Here is a 15,601-nt window from a genome sequence, read left to right on the forward strand (position 1 = left end):
TTCTGAGATGTGTTATTGCCATCAGGTTATAATGTGAAAAGTGTGGCATAAGAAAGTGACAGATTCTTTTGAACAAAATGTACTTACAACAGGGCCAGGTATTCCACGCAGTCCCTCAGGACCAGACTTTCCAGGAGGCCCCTGAGGTCCCACAGGTCCAGTTTTCCCAACAGGCCCCTCTGCTCCAGCTTCTCCCTGTAAAACATTAGCACAAAATAACAGTTACTTCCTTTTCATGATCTATAGGACTTATACACGTCTCTTTTGAAAACAAAGAAATGTATATTTACATTCTGTGTTCCTCACCGCATTGTGTGTATCCTTGAATGCTAACAAACATGTTGAATGCATTTCCTTCCTCAAAAAACACTTATGCTGATTTTCTTGGATAGTGTGTGCATATATGTATGTCTTAAAAACACTGTTCCACAGTGCTACTAGTGGTCAAAAACTCCAAACAGTACACAAAAGTCAAATATGACTCTTCACCAATGACAATAAGATCATTATTCAACTTGATAATTAAAGCAACCCTGTATCCGGAAGTCACATTGTTCAATATTTTGCAATGTTTTCCTTCCACAAAACCTTAGATTGGAAGGATTCAAGGATTTGCAACATCCAAAGAGATCAAATGTTAGCAGATATCGTCTATTGTCTCTGAGCAGGAGCAGCGAGTTTTTATGTGTAAAAGTTCCAGAGATGTCATATCGACTAGACTCATATGAGGAGGGGATTAAATTGTTCTGACAACCAATTAGGCCTTGATTTGACACTCTAGGATCACCACGCAGGCTTTGTCTTGTCTCCATCAAATCAATTCTAATCCTTTACCTCAATGTGGATAGAATGTGCACTTTGTATGTTTGTGTGTCTGTGCGACTGTGAGAGAGAACAAAGAACAAAAGAAAGAGTGAGGCTATGTCTGAGATTTGTCAGGTTTTCTTTGAACCAACTGATTTGGAGACAAACAATTTCTTTAAGGCTTACAAAGATGTTTCCTATTTGATGCTCTTCAACTGTGCAAACACCAGCATGTTATGGATTTTAACAAAGCAATCAAATCCACTAATGGCCTGAAGAAACCCCGCTGCTTCTTCTGTGAGACTAATTCGCCAGTTTTTACAAATATACAGAATCTGAGGTGAACACATAAATGTGCACCTTGGCAGGATATTAGAGGAAGGGGTTTGAATCGGTGTTACTTTGCCCTTTAGATCATCTACTGGACATCTATCATCACAGACAGCAAAGGCCATACAGATTTGAATTCTTTAAGCAACTTAAAGGTTCCCTGTGGAGTTTTAGACCTCTAATAGCGCTATGGAGCTGTTTTTCTATGAGTGGGTTCGCGTTTTGTTTATCTCATGCATGCGCACGAGAACACACATGCATGTAGCTGGTGTGATACACAGTCCTACTAATGGTGTCACACTATTCCACTGATCTACAGGTGGTGGTAACACGCCAAGATTTACTGCAGTGCAGAAGAAGACTGCAAGCCGGTAAACAGGCTCTGAAAATGTTTTATGAGGAAGGAAATGCACTCGACATGTTTGTTTAAGGTCAAGTACACACACAATGCGTTTTGGTGAGTAACACTGAATGTAAAGAAAACTCCACAGGGCCCCTTTAATACCAAATTGTGAAATTTTACCACTACTGAATACTTAATGTTGAAATGTAAATACAAATTAATTTAAAGCATTGAAATATTTTACTTGTTATTCTACAGGACCGTAATTTCCTAGGAAGTTTCCCAGAAATAATTATGCACTTCGGTACTAATTATTGGGAAAATAGCAATGTCCTTGAAAGAAAATTTTCATTTAAACCCATAAATATTCATTAATTATTGGAATGTTTATTCTCCATACTGTATAAGTGTGATTGTATGCTGCCTGTAGACAGTTCATATTTTGGCAAGTTCAGCTGACCTGCTGTGCACTGACTCCCAAGGTTATGCTAGCAAGTCATTAGAGTTAATCTAATAATTAGACGTGCACCAACTGAACACTTTCTCTATCTTCCCTGTAATTAGTACAAAATGACATAGAAACTAGAAGTGTCTGGTGTTTCCAGTCACTCATCTCAATTTCTCTCTCATGGATAATGTGACTGACAGAATGTAACCTGATAGGACAAAGCTCTGATAAAATTCATTAAGTCTCAATCGTTGGTAGCCCAGATGTGTGAATTTTTCATCTTGGCTTCTGAATTTCACAGATCCAATTTGAGCATCTGAATATTTTGACTTGACTTGAATTTTTAGATCTGAAAATGACCAGTTGAATTTGAGCAACTTCAACATAGTTTGAATCTTAGACAGTTACATTTGTGAGCCCCAAAAAATATATAAATTCACATAAAATCAGATAGATGATTTTCAAAGTAAAGTCAGTGGTGTTTAAATTTCAATATTTAGTATTCAGTAGTGATAATATTTCAGGTATTCAGTTGCTTATAAGATTCAAATTGAGGCCTTTTTCCTTGCTACCATATAATTATCCAACCCTGACACCAGCAAGAATAAGATCTACAGCTTTAATAGCTGATTGTAATTTGTAGAAGTCAAGCTAATGGTGAAGTCAAACAGTTGGCAACTTACCTTGGATCCCTTTTCTCCTTGTCTGCCCTCCTGACCTGTTGGTCCAACAGGTCCCTGAGAAGAACAACAATAAAATACAGTTATAGTTTTGTACATGAATACTTATACTAAATATATAAATATAGCATTGTAATTAACAAACTAACTTAACAACGATAGTCCCTCATGTCAAAACCTTTCACAAAAAAACCTATTCAAAGGACACAGAATAGGTAACTATTCTCTGAAAGGGAAATCATCCAGTATTTTCTGACACGCTGCAGTTTCATGTACATACTAATTGTTCGGCTGATGCATGCTCTAACCTTGAATCTTTTTAAAGAGAGAGGGTTACGCAGGGCCAGACCACATCAGTGCGAGCAAATTGCCCTACATTCCAAACATACAGAGCTAAAAGCACATCAGCATTTTCACCAAACACCCTCTGGTCAAAACCTTGTAAGTGGGCTGTCATTTGCCATTAGAAACCATAATCAAATAGGCCAAACAAAAGCCACCGGTCTTCAATGTAGGTTATGAGCCCTGGCAACTGTGTACGTGCATTAGTGAATGCACATATGTGTGTGTATGCAGGCATGTGTGTGTGCACCCGTGCGTGCATGTGTGCTAATGTAGTCAAGCAGCCACATGCATCAATGAGCACCAAACCTGAGTCAATTTCTAAGAGATATTGGGAAAGAGACTAACCTTGGTGAAGGATGAAAAATCATATCGCAAAGTCCATTAATATGGACACGGAACTGGGGCCTAATTTGTTCTGTAGCCTCTGACACCTGGATACTATCCCTTGGAATACAAATTGTGGGTCTAAAAAGTGCTTACCATACCAGCGTTTTTAAAATGTATGATCAACCGTCGGAGTATGCATTTTTAATTCAAGACACAGAATTGCAGGAAAACATGCAAACTAGTGTGCCTGATGCTTAACAAAGAACATTTTGGCAGTGAAGCACCACCACAGGTAGATATGTTTTATTTATTAGACATTTTATCTCAGATAACTGCTGTATCTACCCAATGACCATCTACTGTCCAACAAAGTGCTGGACTGTACAGTATCTTACCACAGGCTGTGTGGTCATGACAAGCTTGAATTCATGTGTTTCAGCCACAACAAGCAATATTTTAACCATACTTTGAAATCTCCAGGGTCAGCAAAATGGCAGTGCAGATCAATTAAGCACATGGCTTCTTTGACTGATCCCTTATTCACAGTGTTGGTCTACACAGTGGTCTATTTAAGTAAAAGTATCAATATAGCAATGTTAAAATGCGCCATTACAAGTAAAATCCTACTGAAGCAAAAGTACAGAAGTATTATCAGCAAAATGTACTTAAAATATTAAAGTAAAAGTCCAGCAAAATGTGACTGATGTATTGTTGTATTATATTATTAGATTGTTAATACAGATGCATCATTGCATAAGTAGCATTTTTCTGCTGTGGTTGGTTAAGGGTGAACTAGTTTGATCTATCTTATGTACAGTTTCTTATCTTTTTTATGTGTCGTTTAGTCCAGTGGTTGCTAACCTAGGGGTACACAAATTCGTATGAACTAATCTTTTCTTTTTTGTGAAATATTGGATAATTCTACTTCTTTGGACCACAAACAGTTATTTCAGTGACACCATCTGAACAGTTTAGAAGGGGAATCATTTGAAACATGACAAGGGGCCCCAAGTAGACAATCAAAACGTTTGGGACCAACTCATTCAATCTTTAGCACTCAATGTAGTGTACTATATAAGGTTATACTGTTTTTTAATGTAAAATCTTAATTAAAAAAAGCAACTAGTAACTATAGCTGTCAAATAAATAAACGGGGTAAAAAGTACAATATTGGCTTCTGAAATGTAGTGGAGTACAAAGTGGAAAAGTAAAGTTCAAGGACCTCAAATATGTACAGTATTTGAGTAAATTTACTTAGTTATTTTCTATCACTGCTTATTCATGATCCCTAGCAAAAAAATCAGTGTTTATCATACCTATATTTTTATGACGTACAAGAGTTGTATTATATTTGTACTGTATAGAATGTTTGCATTAATATACAGAGATGGCTGATACTGATGCTCTGAAGGATAAATTAGACTTTACTGAGCATCATCTCTGCTAAAGTACACTAAATGAAATTAGTTTACTTTAAATATTGAAGTTTCTATTCTCTCTAGCCATATTGTGCCAACCTGTCATACAGTACATTAATGGTGTGCTTTATTGCTAACTGTAAAACATTATTACAGTAAATGGAAGGCATCATAAAAATGCCACGCTAGTGAAATGAAATACTGTAATCTCAGCTCAAGTCTGATGTGCCATAAATTAAAGTGACAAGTTAATTTCCTGACATTAGCAGCAACAGCAGTCCTACTGCTTTCACATTACTGCAAGTCAAACTCACAATATGTCAATATTCTCTTACAGAATGATCTCCATCTGCAATTACTGCCTATTCTAGACACTCACTGTAACTAATAGACATAATTTCCTGTCACACATGTATTTTAATTCAAAATCCAAACATATAATGCTATCATGAATGTGCATCACCTTACAGTGGGTGTGAATCTCTAAATAGAGAACATCTTGAGAGCTTAGCAGAAGTAACATCTCCTGCATAATTTTGGAAATGTACTCACCCTTTTGCCAGGAGGTCCTGGTACTCCAGCCTCACCAGATGGACCTGGAGGGCCCTAACAGAACACAGAACAGATATGTGACCTCAACAATGTTTTTTGGGTTTCTTTCAGACTACTTTCACCATTGTTGCTACATTTGCTTCATTATAAGTGTGATACAGTACATTTCAACTGAACTGAATTTGTATCTATCCCCCTTATTGTAATATTTCTTTCTATATTTTGTTGAAGAAAACCAATAATTAAATGACTAGATACTCAAAATGCTGCTAATTCAAACTATTCTGCATTCTGAGGTTACTGTACACATTAAGGAATTAATCTTGCTGTATTCTTGCACATCATTGTGTTCATGGGAAATAACTTTTAGTGGCTGAATGTGGCTGATTTTTGATTTGCTTACTTGGCAAGTTTTTTCAATTTTCAAATCACGTAAGACTTACAGGCTGTCCAGCATCTCCATCATCTCCTTTGTCACCTGATAAACCGTCAAGACCCTAAACAAAACACAAAAATGAGCCAAACACGACAGCATTAGTCAGCTAACATACTGTACTGCAACACTAAACAATAACAAAATCCTACACAAAATGGGAAAATCAAGAATGACACGTAAAAAAGAGAAAAACAAAAACTTATGGGTAATAAAGGCATTGTTATTGCTTTTGATTTCACGTTCACTGTTTCTGGTATTTACTCATAGTTAATGCTACACAAGGATAATTAATTCAAGGCATATTCACTGAATGGTATAATAGCCTAAACATAAACATAAGATTCATTGAGGGATACATGTAGCACTTACAGCAGCACCAGGCTCACCAGGGGGACCAGGATCTCCTGGGAAGCCGACAGGACCCTGCAGAGAGATCGAGACACTGAGAAGACTGAGCTTGACTCAGATATTTGACATTGCGTCAACAACAGCTCTGGCAGCAGATAGCTCGACTGGGAAATATGACACCATGATTCTGTCGCTGACAACTTTAATAATGCATCAGTCATGATTGTGTGTGTGTGTGTGTGTGTGTGTGACAGTGGAGCTGACATACAGGGTTACCCTTGGGACCGTCATCTCCAGGGGGTCCGCGGGCACCGGCAGGTCCAGCAGCTCCGGGTGGGCCAGTTTCTCCCTTCTCACCAGTCTCTCCTCTGGGGCCCTGAGGAAAAATGCAATACAGGCTTGTCACCATGAAGACCACATAAGGGCCATCCACGCCACTTTGACGATAGCGTGCTAAATAAGGCACAAGACACGTGTTATCAAATCTGTCACTCCAACTGGCATCACCAAACTGGCGCTAAGAACTCAAAGTATGGTAAGAGGTGAAAAAAGAAAGTTTTAAACATACTTCTTTCAGAACATCTGCTCTAGAGTTTCATTTTAAATTCATATTTTGATCCACTAAATGATTACACTAAATAGCCTAATCATTACAATATCATTTTTTTCTCTAGTAACAGCAGCAACAGTGTCTTAAAGTGTTGGCTATGACTCAGAGCAGCAGTTGGAGCATATCTACAAGCCCAGAATCGTTAGTTGGCCCATTAGAGCACAGCACTTCTCTAGTCGATGCCAGCATGGCACCTTTGAAATTGACCTTGATGTGACGTGCAACACTGGCTCTATCTGTCACTGTAAACAGATCCGCGACAGCAGACGGATACGTCAATACAACCTGATGGACTCAGACTCAAGGAGGGTGACTGGCCCAATCCCATATCTCAGGTGAGGCCTCCCTGGTCTACCTGCTTAGCCTGGATCAATGGCACTGTGCTGATCTGAGATATCCAAGATCAGGATGCCTACTGTGGATAATTTATCATGATTTATACCACCGGAAAGTAAAAAGCAGAGGCACTTTTGCAGGTAAACACAAATAGTATGCTGCATTATGAAACTGATGTTGTGCATATTATGTGGATTGACGCAGGTGATGCCCATGTATAGAAAATGAATGTTATATGAGTTATGAGAAAGTGAACTTCCTGCCATTTAACACACAGATTAAACAACAAAATGTTATTGTGAAAAACTCCATGCTATTGTGCTGCTTTTGTCACACAAAGTAATTCTTGGGATATTCTGACTTTTGCCTCTAATAACAGTTTCATACAGGAGGCTAGATTAATGACACCACCAACAGTGGAGGTGTCCGAGGTGCCAGCTGAAGTGACAAATAATAAACCTAACTTAATTAGCTTCACTCACAGACATTTATCGTTTAAACAGTCACAGTTACATATGGGATGAATTGTACACAAGGGCACAGTGCTGGATTGTGTGTTGTGTGTGTCATGCATTTTAAGTGCTGTTTACACATGTATAAATGGTCAGTTATATTGTTTTTGAAATTTCAAAAATGCTATCTGAAATTGGATGAGTACACGATACTGTACTTACTCCGATACCAGGCTCTCCAGGTGATCCTGGGTTTCCAGCTTCACCAGTTTCTCCCTGTTAAATCACAGTGAAAATGTGGATTCATGTGTGAAAATGAGGATGATCACACTCGCAGTAAACAATCCAGATAGTGTTATCAGCTGACTAACTTGTGTATTGGTTGCCAGCTCAGTGTTTTTGGTTTGTATCTTCTACTTTGATGTAAAACACACAAATCTTTTTATGCATTACATGGTAGTAAAAATGGCAGTGTCCTTCAGTAGCGGAAAGAGAAACATTCTAAAGAATATACTTATTCTGAGGCCGGACAAACCAAAGGAAATGAAAGGAATGTATTTTTAGGAGCTGAAAAGTGCTTCCACAATCATCTGGCCATGCTGGTTCTTACCTTCTCACCAACACCTCCCATTGCACCGATACCACCGGGAGGACCTTGTGCACCCTGTGGATAAATCACAATGAGGACAGTAAGGAATTATCCAAAGAAAGTAAGAATCATATGAGAGAAAATTGTGTTTTTTTGACAAAACTTGAATTCTTAAAATTAAGAGTTTGACTGAAGCCTTGTCAAAAAAAAGAAACAAAGAAAAACAAACAATCAAACTTACATTGGCTCCGCTGGGACCCTGAGGACCTCTGGGGCCAGGAGGACCAGGTGGACCCTGTCAGCAAAAATAGGAGTAATGTTTAGTATAGAGTAGCGCCAATATGGCTTTCTTATATGTTGCAGAAGGCAAACTAAATGGATGCTCTGCCTTGCACTGTAAAAAATAAATTCAAAAGAATCACCTGATGCTATAATGTTTTTTTTAAATGGGTATCAGAACCTGAATTTGTTTTGGTGCAGGTGTCTGAACAGCAAAATGAAGAATTAAGATAGCAAAAAATAGAAAAATAAGATTAGATAGCTGAAGAAGAACAATAACGAAAAGGCGTAGTAAAACAATTGTAAATACTAAAAATTATACGATGATATACAAATAACATATGGGAAACTTACAGAATGCATATGTGTTTCTTGAGTAAGAGCAGAACTACAGTCATGTCAGACCCACTGCAGTCATTTTTCATATATTGCCTGGTATCATATCTTTCAAGATAATGTCTTATCAAAACACAGCAGCCATACAAAGAAGAGCAGCAATAGTAATCTAAATTAATCAAATGCAGATTAGATTATCTTCAGAAACATTTCTCTAGCATTCCACTTTTGTTCTGTTTGATGACACCTGCATTATATATTATATATATATATATATCTTATATACCTGTATTATAGAAATGGAGGTTGTGACTGACCACTGAACCTGTGCATTACTTGTACACAAGTGACATCTTAATACTTTTTAAGGCATGAGCCAAGTATGTAATACTTGGATACAGCTCCGTGTACCACAGCCAAGATCCAAACGTTGACAATGTGACCAGTCGTACATGGATAGGCTCAGGTCTCTGTTTGTTGTTCTCAAGTGCTAGTGTGATGATATGTCAGAAAATCAATCCCCCATACAATATCTGTACATAATACTGTTTTTTCCCAACTACTGAACTCACCCTTTTGTGCTATATTGAGAGTATTTTTACTCTAAATGTACTGAAAAAGTAATAAAAGATAGTAGATAAAAATATACTGCATGGAAACAGAGCATACAAAATTTTCACCAGCAGAAATGTTTGTGTCAGTACATCTTCCACAGACTTCAAAAACATCTGTCAAGTGGCTGGTGGAGTTGCCAAACTCAGTCACCAGCCAAAACTTCAGAACAATCAGTGCAATTTCCCACCTCACTGGGTTGTACGTGAAAACAATGCGAATCGCTGTAAAAGAGAAAAGTCACAGAAAGAGCTATACTCACCATTGGTCCGACGTCTCCATTCTCTCCCTTCTCACCAGGAGGGCCGGGCAAACCCTGCAAAGGAGACAAATATTCTTCAGAACAAAGAAAAAGGTCAAGTGAGGCAGCACCTGAGACAATACTGCACATTAAAAAATCCACTGACAGGAGCATAAATGCATTTTTGCTGCTCATTAACAGGTGCTTTCAGATGATGTGTATTGAATTGTGAGCTTTAGGATGCAATGTGATGGCGAATGCATTAATACAAGCAGAACCCCTGAGTGTAAACACACAATTAGTCAAAAAGGACACCTATTATAATTAAAGGGTATGGGAGGCTTGGGTATAATCAGCCTGTGTAAATTACAGGGTGGGAGCTCCATCCATCTATGTCCACAGGAAAGTGGAAACAAAGGGAACAGCGCAGGCGGTGCGTATTATCCAGTTTTGGGATTCAATCATGTTTGACTATAACAGTTTATATCAAATACAACTTGGGAAGATGTATCTGCAACGAAAATGAAGGTGCTCTCACTTGCTATTGTAGCTTATTGTCTATCTGCATAATTGTAGTTATTATTTGTTGTGTTAGTTAAGCTCTGATGATGGAGCATGCATAATCAATAGGTGGGTGGAAAGCAGCAGTAATGATAAGTTGCTGTAAAATCAAAGTGACATGGATATCAATCATTGCGATCACATATGTGTAGTTTCAGCCCATTTTGTTGATTTACTGTACCTTTGCGATGGCAGAGAAGGCAAATTTATAACAGATTCTGACTGGGACTGTAGTCACAGTAATAAAGCATGAGGGTAGTGAGAATGGAAAAATAAATAAAGCATCAACTTATTTCATGTGTTTGGGATGTGACGGGCTCTTGATCAATGTTGAACTTGTTAGGCTTCTTTGTGTAATATATGTACTAATGGATTAGAAAGCCGGAAATGAGAGGTGTATTGTGAGTAAAATTAACATACACCACATATACACACACACAGCTGTCTCATACATATCAGAGCAAATCAATAAATGTTTACTTATGATTTGGCATTTTACCCTATTTTCCACACTAGCCTTGAACTATAAGGACACTCATGTACTCAAATCTAATATTTACTCTCCTTTGCATACACATCTTAACCTCTTAATCTGAAGAATTCATCCGCTCAGTGAGCATTCCAATAATCCACAGCAAACACAGCCCCAAATGATGGAAGCCTTTCAAACCGAAGCCATTCATTCCCCACAGTCAAAATCATTAATGTTACAGATAATTGCATTGAAGAGCTGAGCTTGCAGTGACTGCTGCCATCTATTGAAGGGCAGCTTAGCCAAACATAATTAAAAGAGTGGAGATGGAGTGCATTATGCCCAATTAAAAGCCAATTGCACTTAATAACAACGTTATCTGGCCCTATTGACCAGCAGGGCTTCGCTCTAATTTCATCCTCAGTGAGTCCTTGATAATTGACTTTGAGATTTTCAAAAAGGGGCTGTTTCTTTATCCATTGCCACCAAAGCAAGTTTCCTCAACTTCAGCTCATTGGCTTAAATGAGCCAGTGCTCTGCCCTTTTGCTCTTCTTTCAGTCTGTTCAGAGTAGTAGGGGCAGTAGTCACGTAAAGCTTAGTCTTAATCTTAGTATTACATCCTTAAAGCAAACAAAGAATATACTGTATACTGTTCAGTTAGTTTCCTAAAGTGAGACTTTTGCTGAACAGCAAAAACTGTGGCATTCACGAGATAATAGTAAATGCCAAAACATAGTGTTGCACAACAGTTGCACAAGAAGAAAAGAGTGATCAAGTCAGTGAAATGACTCAGCAATGTTAGTTACATGCAATATCTACCTAAAGTTCGCTAACATTAGTGAACATTAGCAAACATATTCCAAGTAAGGTTCTATGTGCAAAAACCCCTGAGTGTATTGAATTGAGGAAGGGTGCATTGCATTGGTTATTGTTTCAACTTTTCATTTGCAAGAGGAAGAATGTGTTATTTCTTCTCTCAAAAGTCACATAGTATCATTTTAATAGCAAAAATGGATGCTTCACTCAGTGCATGATTCCAAGAAAAACACTTTCTATAAATCAATGAACTACTACCATTAAAAATAAGATAAATAGCCACAGATCAATGTGTGTTGAAGTGGAAAATAAAACTGTGGGTCATTTATTGATAAAAGCCCTCAAATCACTCTTCTCCACAGCCTTTCATATGCATAATCCATGTTTGTGTAGGCAGGGTGTATTGGTGGCGAGACAGACAAATCAAATGTGTCCATCCTAGTATCAATCCGGTCCGTCGTGCCTGGGTGCTATGATTCCCCACTGAAGCTTCCCCACAACGCAGCAACAGACCGATGAAGTACAAGAGTTCAAGCTTCGCTCATAATCTTTCATTTTTGTAATAAATCATGTAAACGCATCTGTTGATGGTGTGGTCCTTGCTAGTGAAATGTCTATTATGAGACATATTTGCAAAAGATAAATTAATTTATACTATACATTGATTCAAATATCTGATCAAATACAGGCTACCACAGCAGCTGGTCTCTTATTTGGGCATGGGAACACTGCAGGGAAGCGGTTTACTGCATGATAATGATGTAGTCTGAGTGGAAAACCAACGGCAGTCTCCCCTCCACCATTAACGCCGCGGCAAAATGCCAAAAGCAAAATTTTAGCAATGGTGATGGATTTTTAGCACTGTCTATGCTAAGGAAAGTCCTTGAGGGGGGAAAAGCATTATTTGCCCAGGAGCAATACAAAGTGTTATTAGGAGCAGAGGCTGCATTAATAAATTATGCTCTGTTTTGATGTAATCTAAATGATATAAGGAGAGATGAAATGTTGTCGGTTTTAGAGGCGTGGAGGAACTCATTCTACTATGGCTGGCTTTGACAGAGGGAGAGCGATGTGCATACTTACTAGACTGCGTTCAACCTGATCTGGTTGTCATGTGTTCAGAGAATGAGCGAAAGAGAATGTGTGTGTCTATAGAAAAGATGCAGATTTGATGTAGACTGACCTGCAGTCCGATAGGTCCTGGTAGACCGGGGAATCCTCTGGGTCCTTCGTCTCCTTTCTGGCCAAACATACCCTGCTGTCCTCTCGGTCCAGCCTCTCCATCACTGCCCTGTGGGAGGTCAAAGTTCATTAAATCTAAACATCTTTATTCTGATCCCCATTAGTTGGAGCCATAAAGTCCACAAACACTAGTATCTATGTGGAATTTCTCTTATGAGATTTCTTTGCCCTCTTAATCCTTTTCAAGGTTATGGAGTATATCAAATCTCACATGGTAGAGGGTGGGTCGATGCCCATATTCAAACACAGATTAGGATAGACAGTTACCTTAATGCCTTTTCTGAAGGTCATTTTATGGCAATTTCATCCATCCATCAATTCTCTACACCCACATATTTTCGCTCAGGGTCATGAGGGGGCTGGAGCTTGCACCCTAGACAGGTCAACAGTCTATCTCAGGGCTAACGCATAACCAGACATTTGCACTCACAGGCCATTCAGAGTTAACCTGCAGCTCTTTTGAGCGGGGAAGCCTCTTTGAGCATTTGCAGCAAAATGCAAACTAAAAACATAAAAGCACCAGGGTGAGGCAACGGTTGTAGCCACTGATCCACTGTGCTGCTGGGCTACCTGGGGAAACAGCAGCCAGATTACCAAAGCTCATCAGGGAATACGGAATACAATATAGTATAGCCAGAGGGTTATGGTAAAGAGGGTATGTGAAAGATGCTGACTTCATCTGTGAAGTCAGAGGTGCACACAGGGCTGCAGAGGATAGAAAGGGGAGACTACAGGGAGGGAGTGAAGTGCTGACAAACTGGGAGTTTTCAGTTCAAACGCATGTCAGCACTTGAAAGTGCTTGTGGAGCTCTCGCTGAGCCCTGGGACATGTAGGCAGCCTCAGGCGCTGGTACTGAATGCAGAACAGTTTAGAAGGAAATGTTAGGTGATTACAGGTAGCATGAATACAGCTTTGAACTGAAGAGTCAGAGACAAGGTGGACTAAAGTTTAGATAGACTTTAACCTACAAAAGTCACAAATCTGACTGCCCCAACATCTCCTCAGGGGGATTGGAATTAGAAACGTGTGTGTCTGTAGAGTGTTTGAATTTAAATGCTGCTTAATTTGTCAATCATTGTAACACCGCGTGCATAACTCTATTTTTGTTTGGAGGAAAGCCTAAAACAGATACCATGGACAAAACTTGGTTTGTGCAGCTTGCTTCTCATGATTAGTGAAACGTTCCAACAATGGAGAATGTCAAGTGTTTATGTGATCATGAGCATGAAGCCCCCTGATAATGGGTGGGAATGGGTTTTAAAAAATAAATTACAGTTACATTATAATCATCATTAACACCACAAGTTTAAACCAGAAGAAGTTAAAATTGTTTTCGTTTGTCTAAATGATGCCAAAATATTTTGTTTACGAAAGGACTCCGGTCGTCCATTTTCTACTTCCAGTTGCACAGATGATTCGGTTTGGAAAAATTCAACGTACCCCTGATCCGATGTCCAGCAGATCAAACTACCACAAGTGGGCATTAGTTACTGTCTGTCATTCACAGTCCATTGGAATGATTGACTTCTGGTCTCTATTAATTAGAAATAAACTTGTGCATGTAGTGTAAGGCTTGATAAGACAAGCTAAATGCTTAGAATGTGCTGTAAAAGTATATTATCCAGAACTGACAAATCATATTCTGAAAAAACTGGCTCACTGTTTATTGAATTACAGCTGAGGAAGAAGGAACTGCAAAAATATGTGCATTCAACACACGCTAAAGTTCTAATTAGAAAAATGCTTTCTTAGGGGTTTTAATCATCAAAAGTCAATGTATAATTACTTGTACTAAAACTTGCCAACTGTGAATGTTTAATTTTTCAAGACTAGGTAATAACTTTTGCATGGGTCTATCTGAAATTGGAAGTGTAGCTGATGTAATTGAATGAGATATGATTCTGCACAGCCACACATATCATACCTGTGGGTATAAGAGATGCTTAGGCCTGGGGGCACCGCACACATGCTGAGGCAGGTGTAATTTATGACTCATCTGAAGTGCATCTAACTTAAAGATCCCCTCCAGACATGTATTAAAACATATAAACAAATAGTCTGCTTGGAACAATAATGTGTGTCTGGTATGTTTTTTCTGCAAAAAAAGTATAATTTTCACATTGAAATCCTTAAAAAGGCATCTACTCCTTCTAGCTTTTAAAATTCCAGAATTTATGAATATGCAAATTTTGTTCAGTTGTCCTGCTGGACACAAGATGTTTCCTACTTCACTGTCCATTCCCAGTGTGTGTGCACTGGCGTCTTCAAGTTTTATATCACACTTGTATAAGTTGCAAACTGGACCAGGATTGGCTTCCAAACTATTTGTGATGTCACCCATCAGATATTCAATGAGCAGAGAAACAGAGAAACTTTCCACTTTCAGAAGATTAATGTGAAAACAGCCTTCTAGTGTCAAACTCTGCACATACATCATTCTGCACAGTGAAGCTCAAACATCCTGTAGGAACACGAAGATATATGTTTAGATTGTCCCTAAAACAAATCTAAGTGGCTATTTTAGGATTTTTGTTTGCCTCATGTTATATTAGAAACAAACTTTTACATCACAAAATTGTGTTTCCTCGTTCCAAATGATATTTAAAAAATTGTTCTTATACAACATTTATGTCTTTTAATTAGATATTGCTAAATACAAAAACACACTTCATTTGTAGAAACGATGTTTACCACTTAGTGCCCTGACGTAGAGTGTTTCATTCCAACTGCTTGACCTTAGTTGTATCTTGAAGACAACACTGGCAACCGTGCTATTCGAAACCTCGTTAAGCCTTAGCTGAAAAGGAAATTGGATCATTCATTTTCCCTACAAACGGCAACATTTTTCCTGGATTGAGAGGTTGGACAGATAGTATAGTCAAAATTGATAACAGCATTGGGACTTGCAATAACAAAAAGAGGGCAGATAATGGTGAAACTACAGCACGAGTCAGGTCTCAGTTATGAAGATATGAATACACATGAGCAGACTGACTCACCAGGACAAACAACTGTTAAATAA

The 15,601-nt window shown here is 38.5% G+C and overlaps 1 protein-coding gene across 3 annotated transcripts in view; it reads right to left on the minus strand.

Moving 5' to 3' along the window:
* The window catches only part of LOC122887041 (collagen alpha-1(XI) chain-like), an 88,852-nt gene that overhangs the window by 8,379 nt on the left and 64,872 nt on the right, over window positions 1-15,601 (minus strand). For all 3 annotated transcript variants that reach the window (XM_044219855.1, XM_044219853.1, XM_044219852.1), the window contains 11 exons: window positions 12,520-12,627; window positions 9,508-9,561; window positions 8,260-8,313; window positions 8,040-8,093; window positions 7,652-7,705; window positions 6,300-6,407; window positions 6,053-6,106; window positions 5,691-5,744; window positions 5,248-5,301; window positions 2,609-2,662; window positions 88-195 (listed from right to left, as the gene is read on the minus strand). In XM_044219855.1, the coding sequence (XP_044075790.1) occupies window positions 88-195; window positions 2,609-2,662; window positions 5,248-5,301; window positions 5,691-5,744; window positions 6,053-6,106; window positions 6,300-6,407; window positions 7,652-7,705; window positions 8,040-8,093; window positions 8,260-8,313; window positions 9,508-9,561; window positions 12,520-12,627 (756 nt within the window). The remainder of the gene's footprint in view (window positions 1-87; window positions 196-2,608; window positions 2,663-5,247; window positions 5,302-5,690; window positions 5,745-6,052; window positions 6,107-6,299; window positions 6,408-7,651; window positions 7,706-8,039; window positions 8,094-8,259; window positions 8,314-9,507; window positions 9,562-12,519; window positions 12,628-15,601) is intronic.

This window comes from Siniperca chuatsi, linkage group LG13 (genome assembly GCF_020085105.1).
Source record: "Siniperca chuatsi isolate FFG_IHB_CAS linkage group LG13, ASM2008510v1, whole genome shotgun sequence".
Lineage (NCBI taxonomy): Eukaryota > Metazoa > Chordata > Actinopteri > Centrarchiformes > Sinipercidae > Siniperca > Siniperca chuatsi.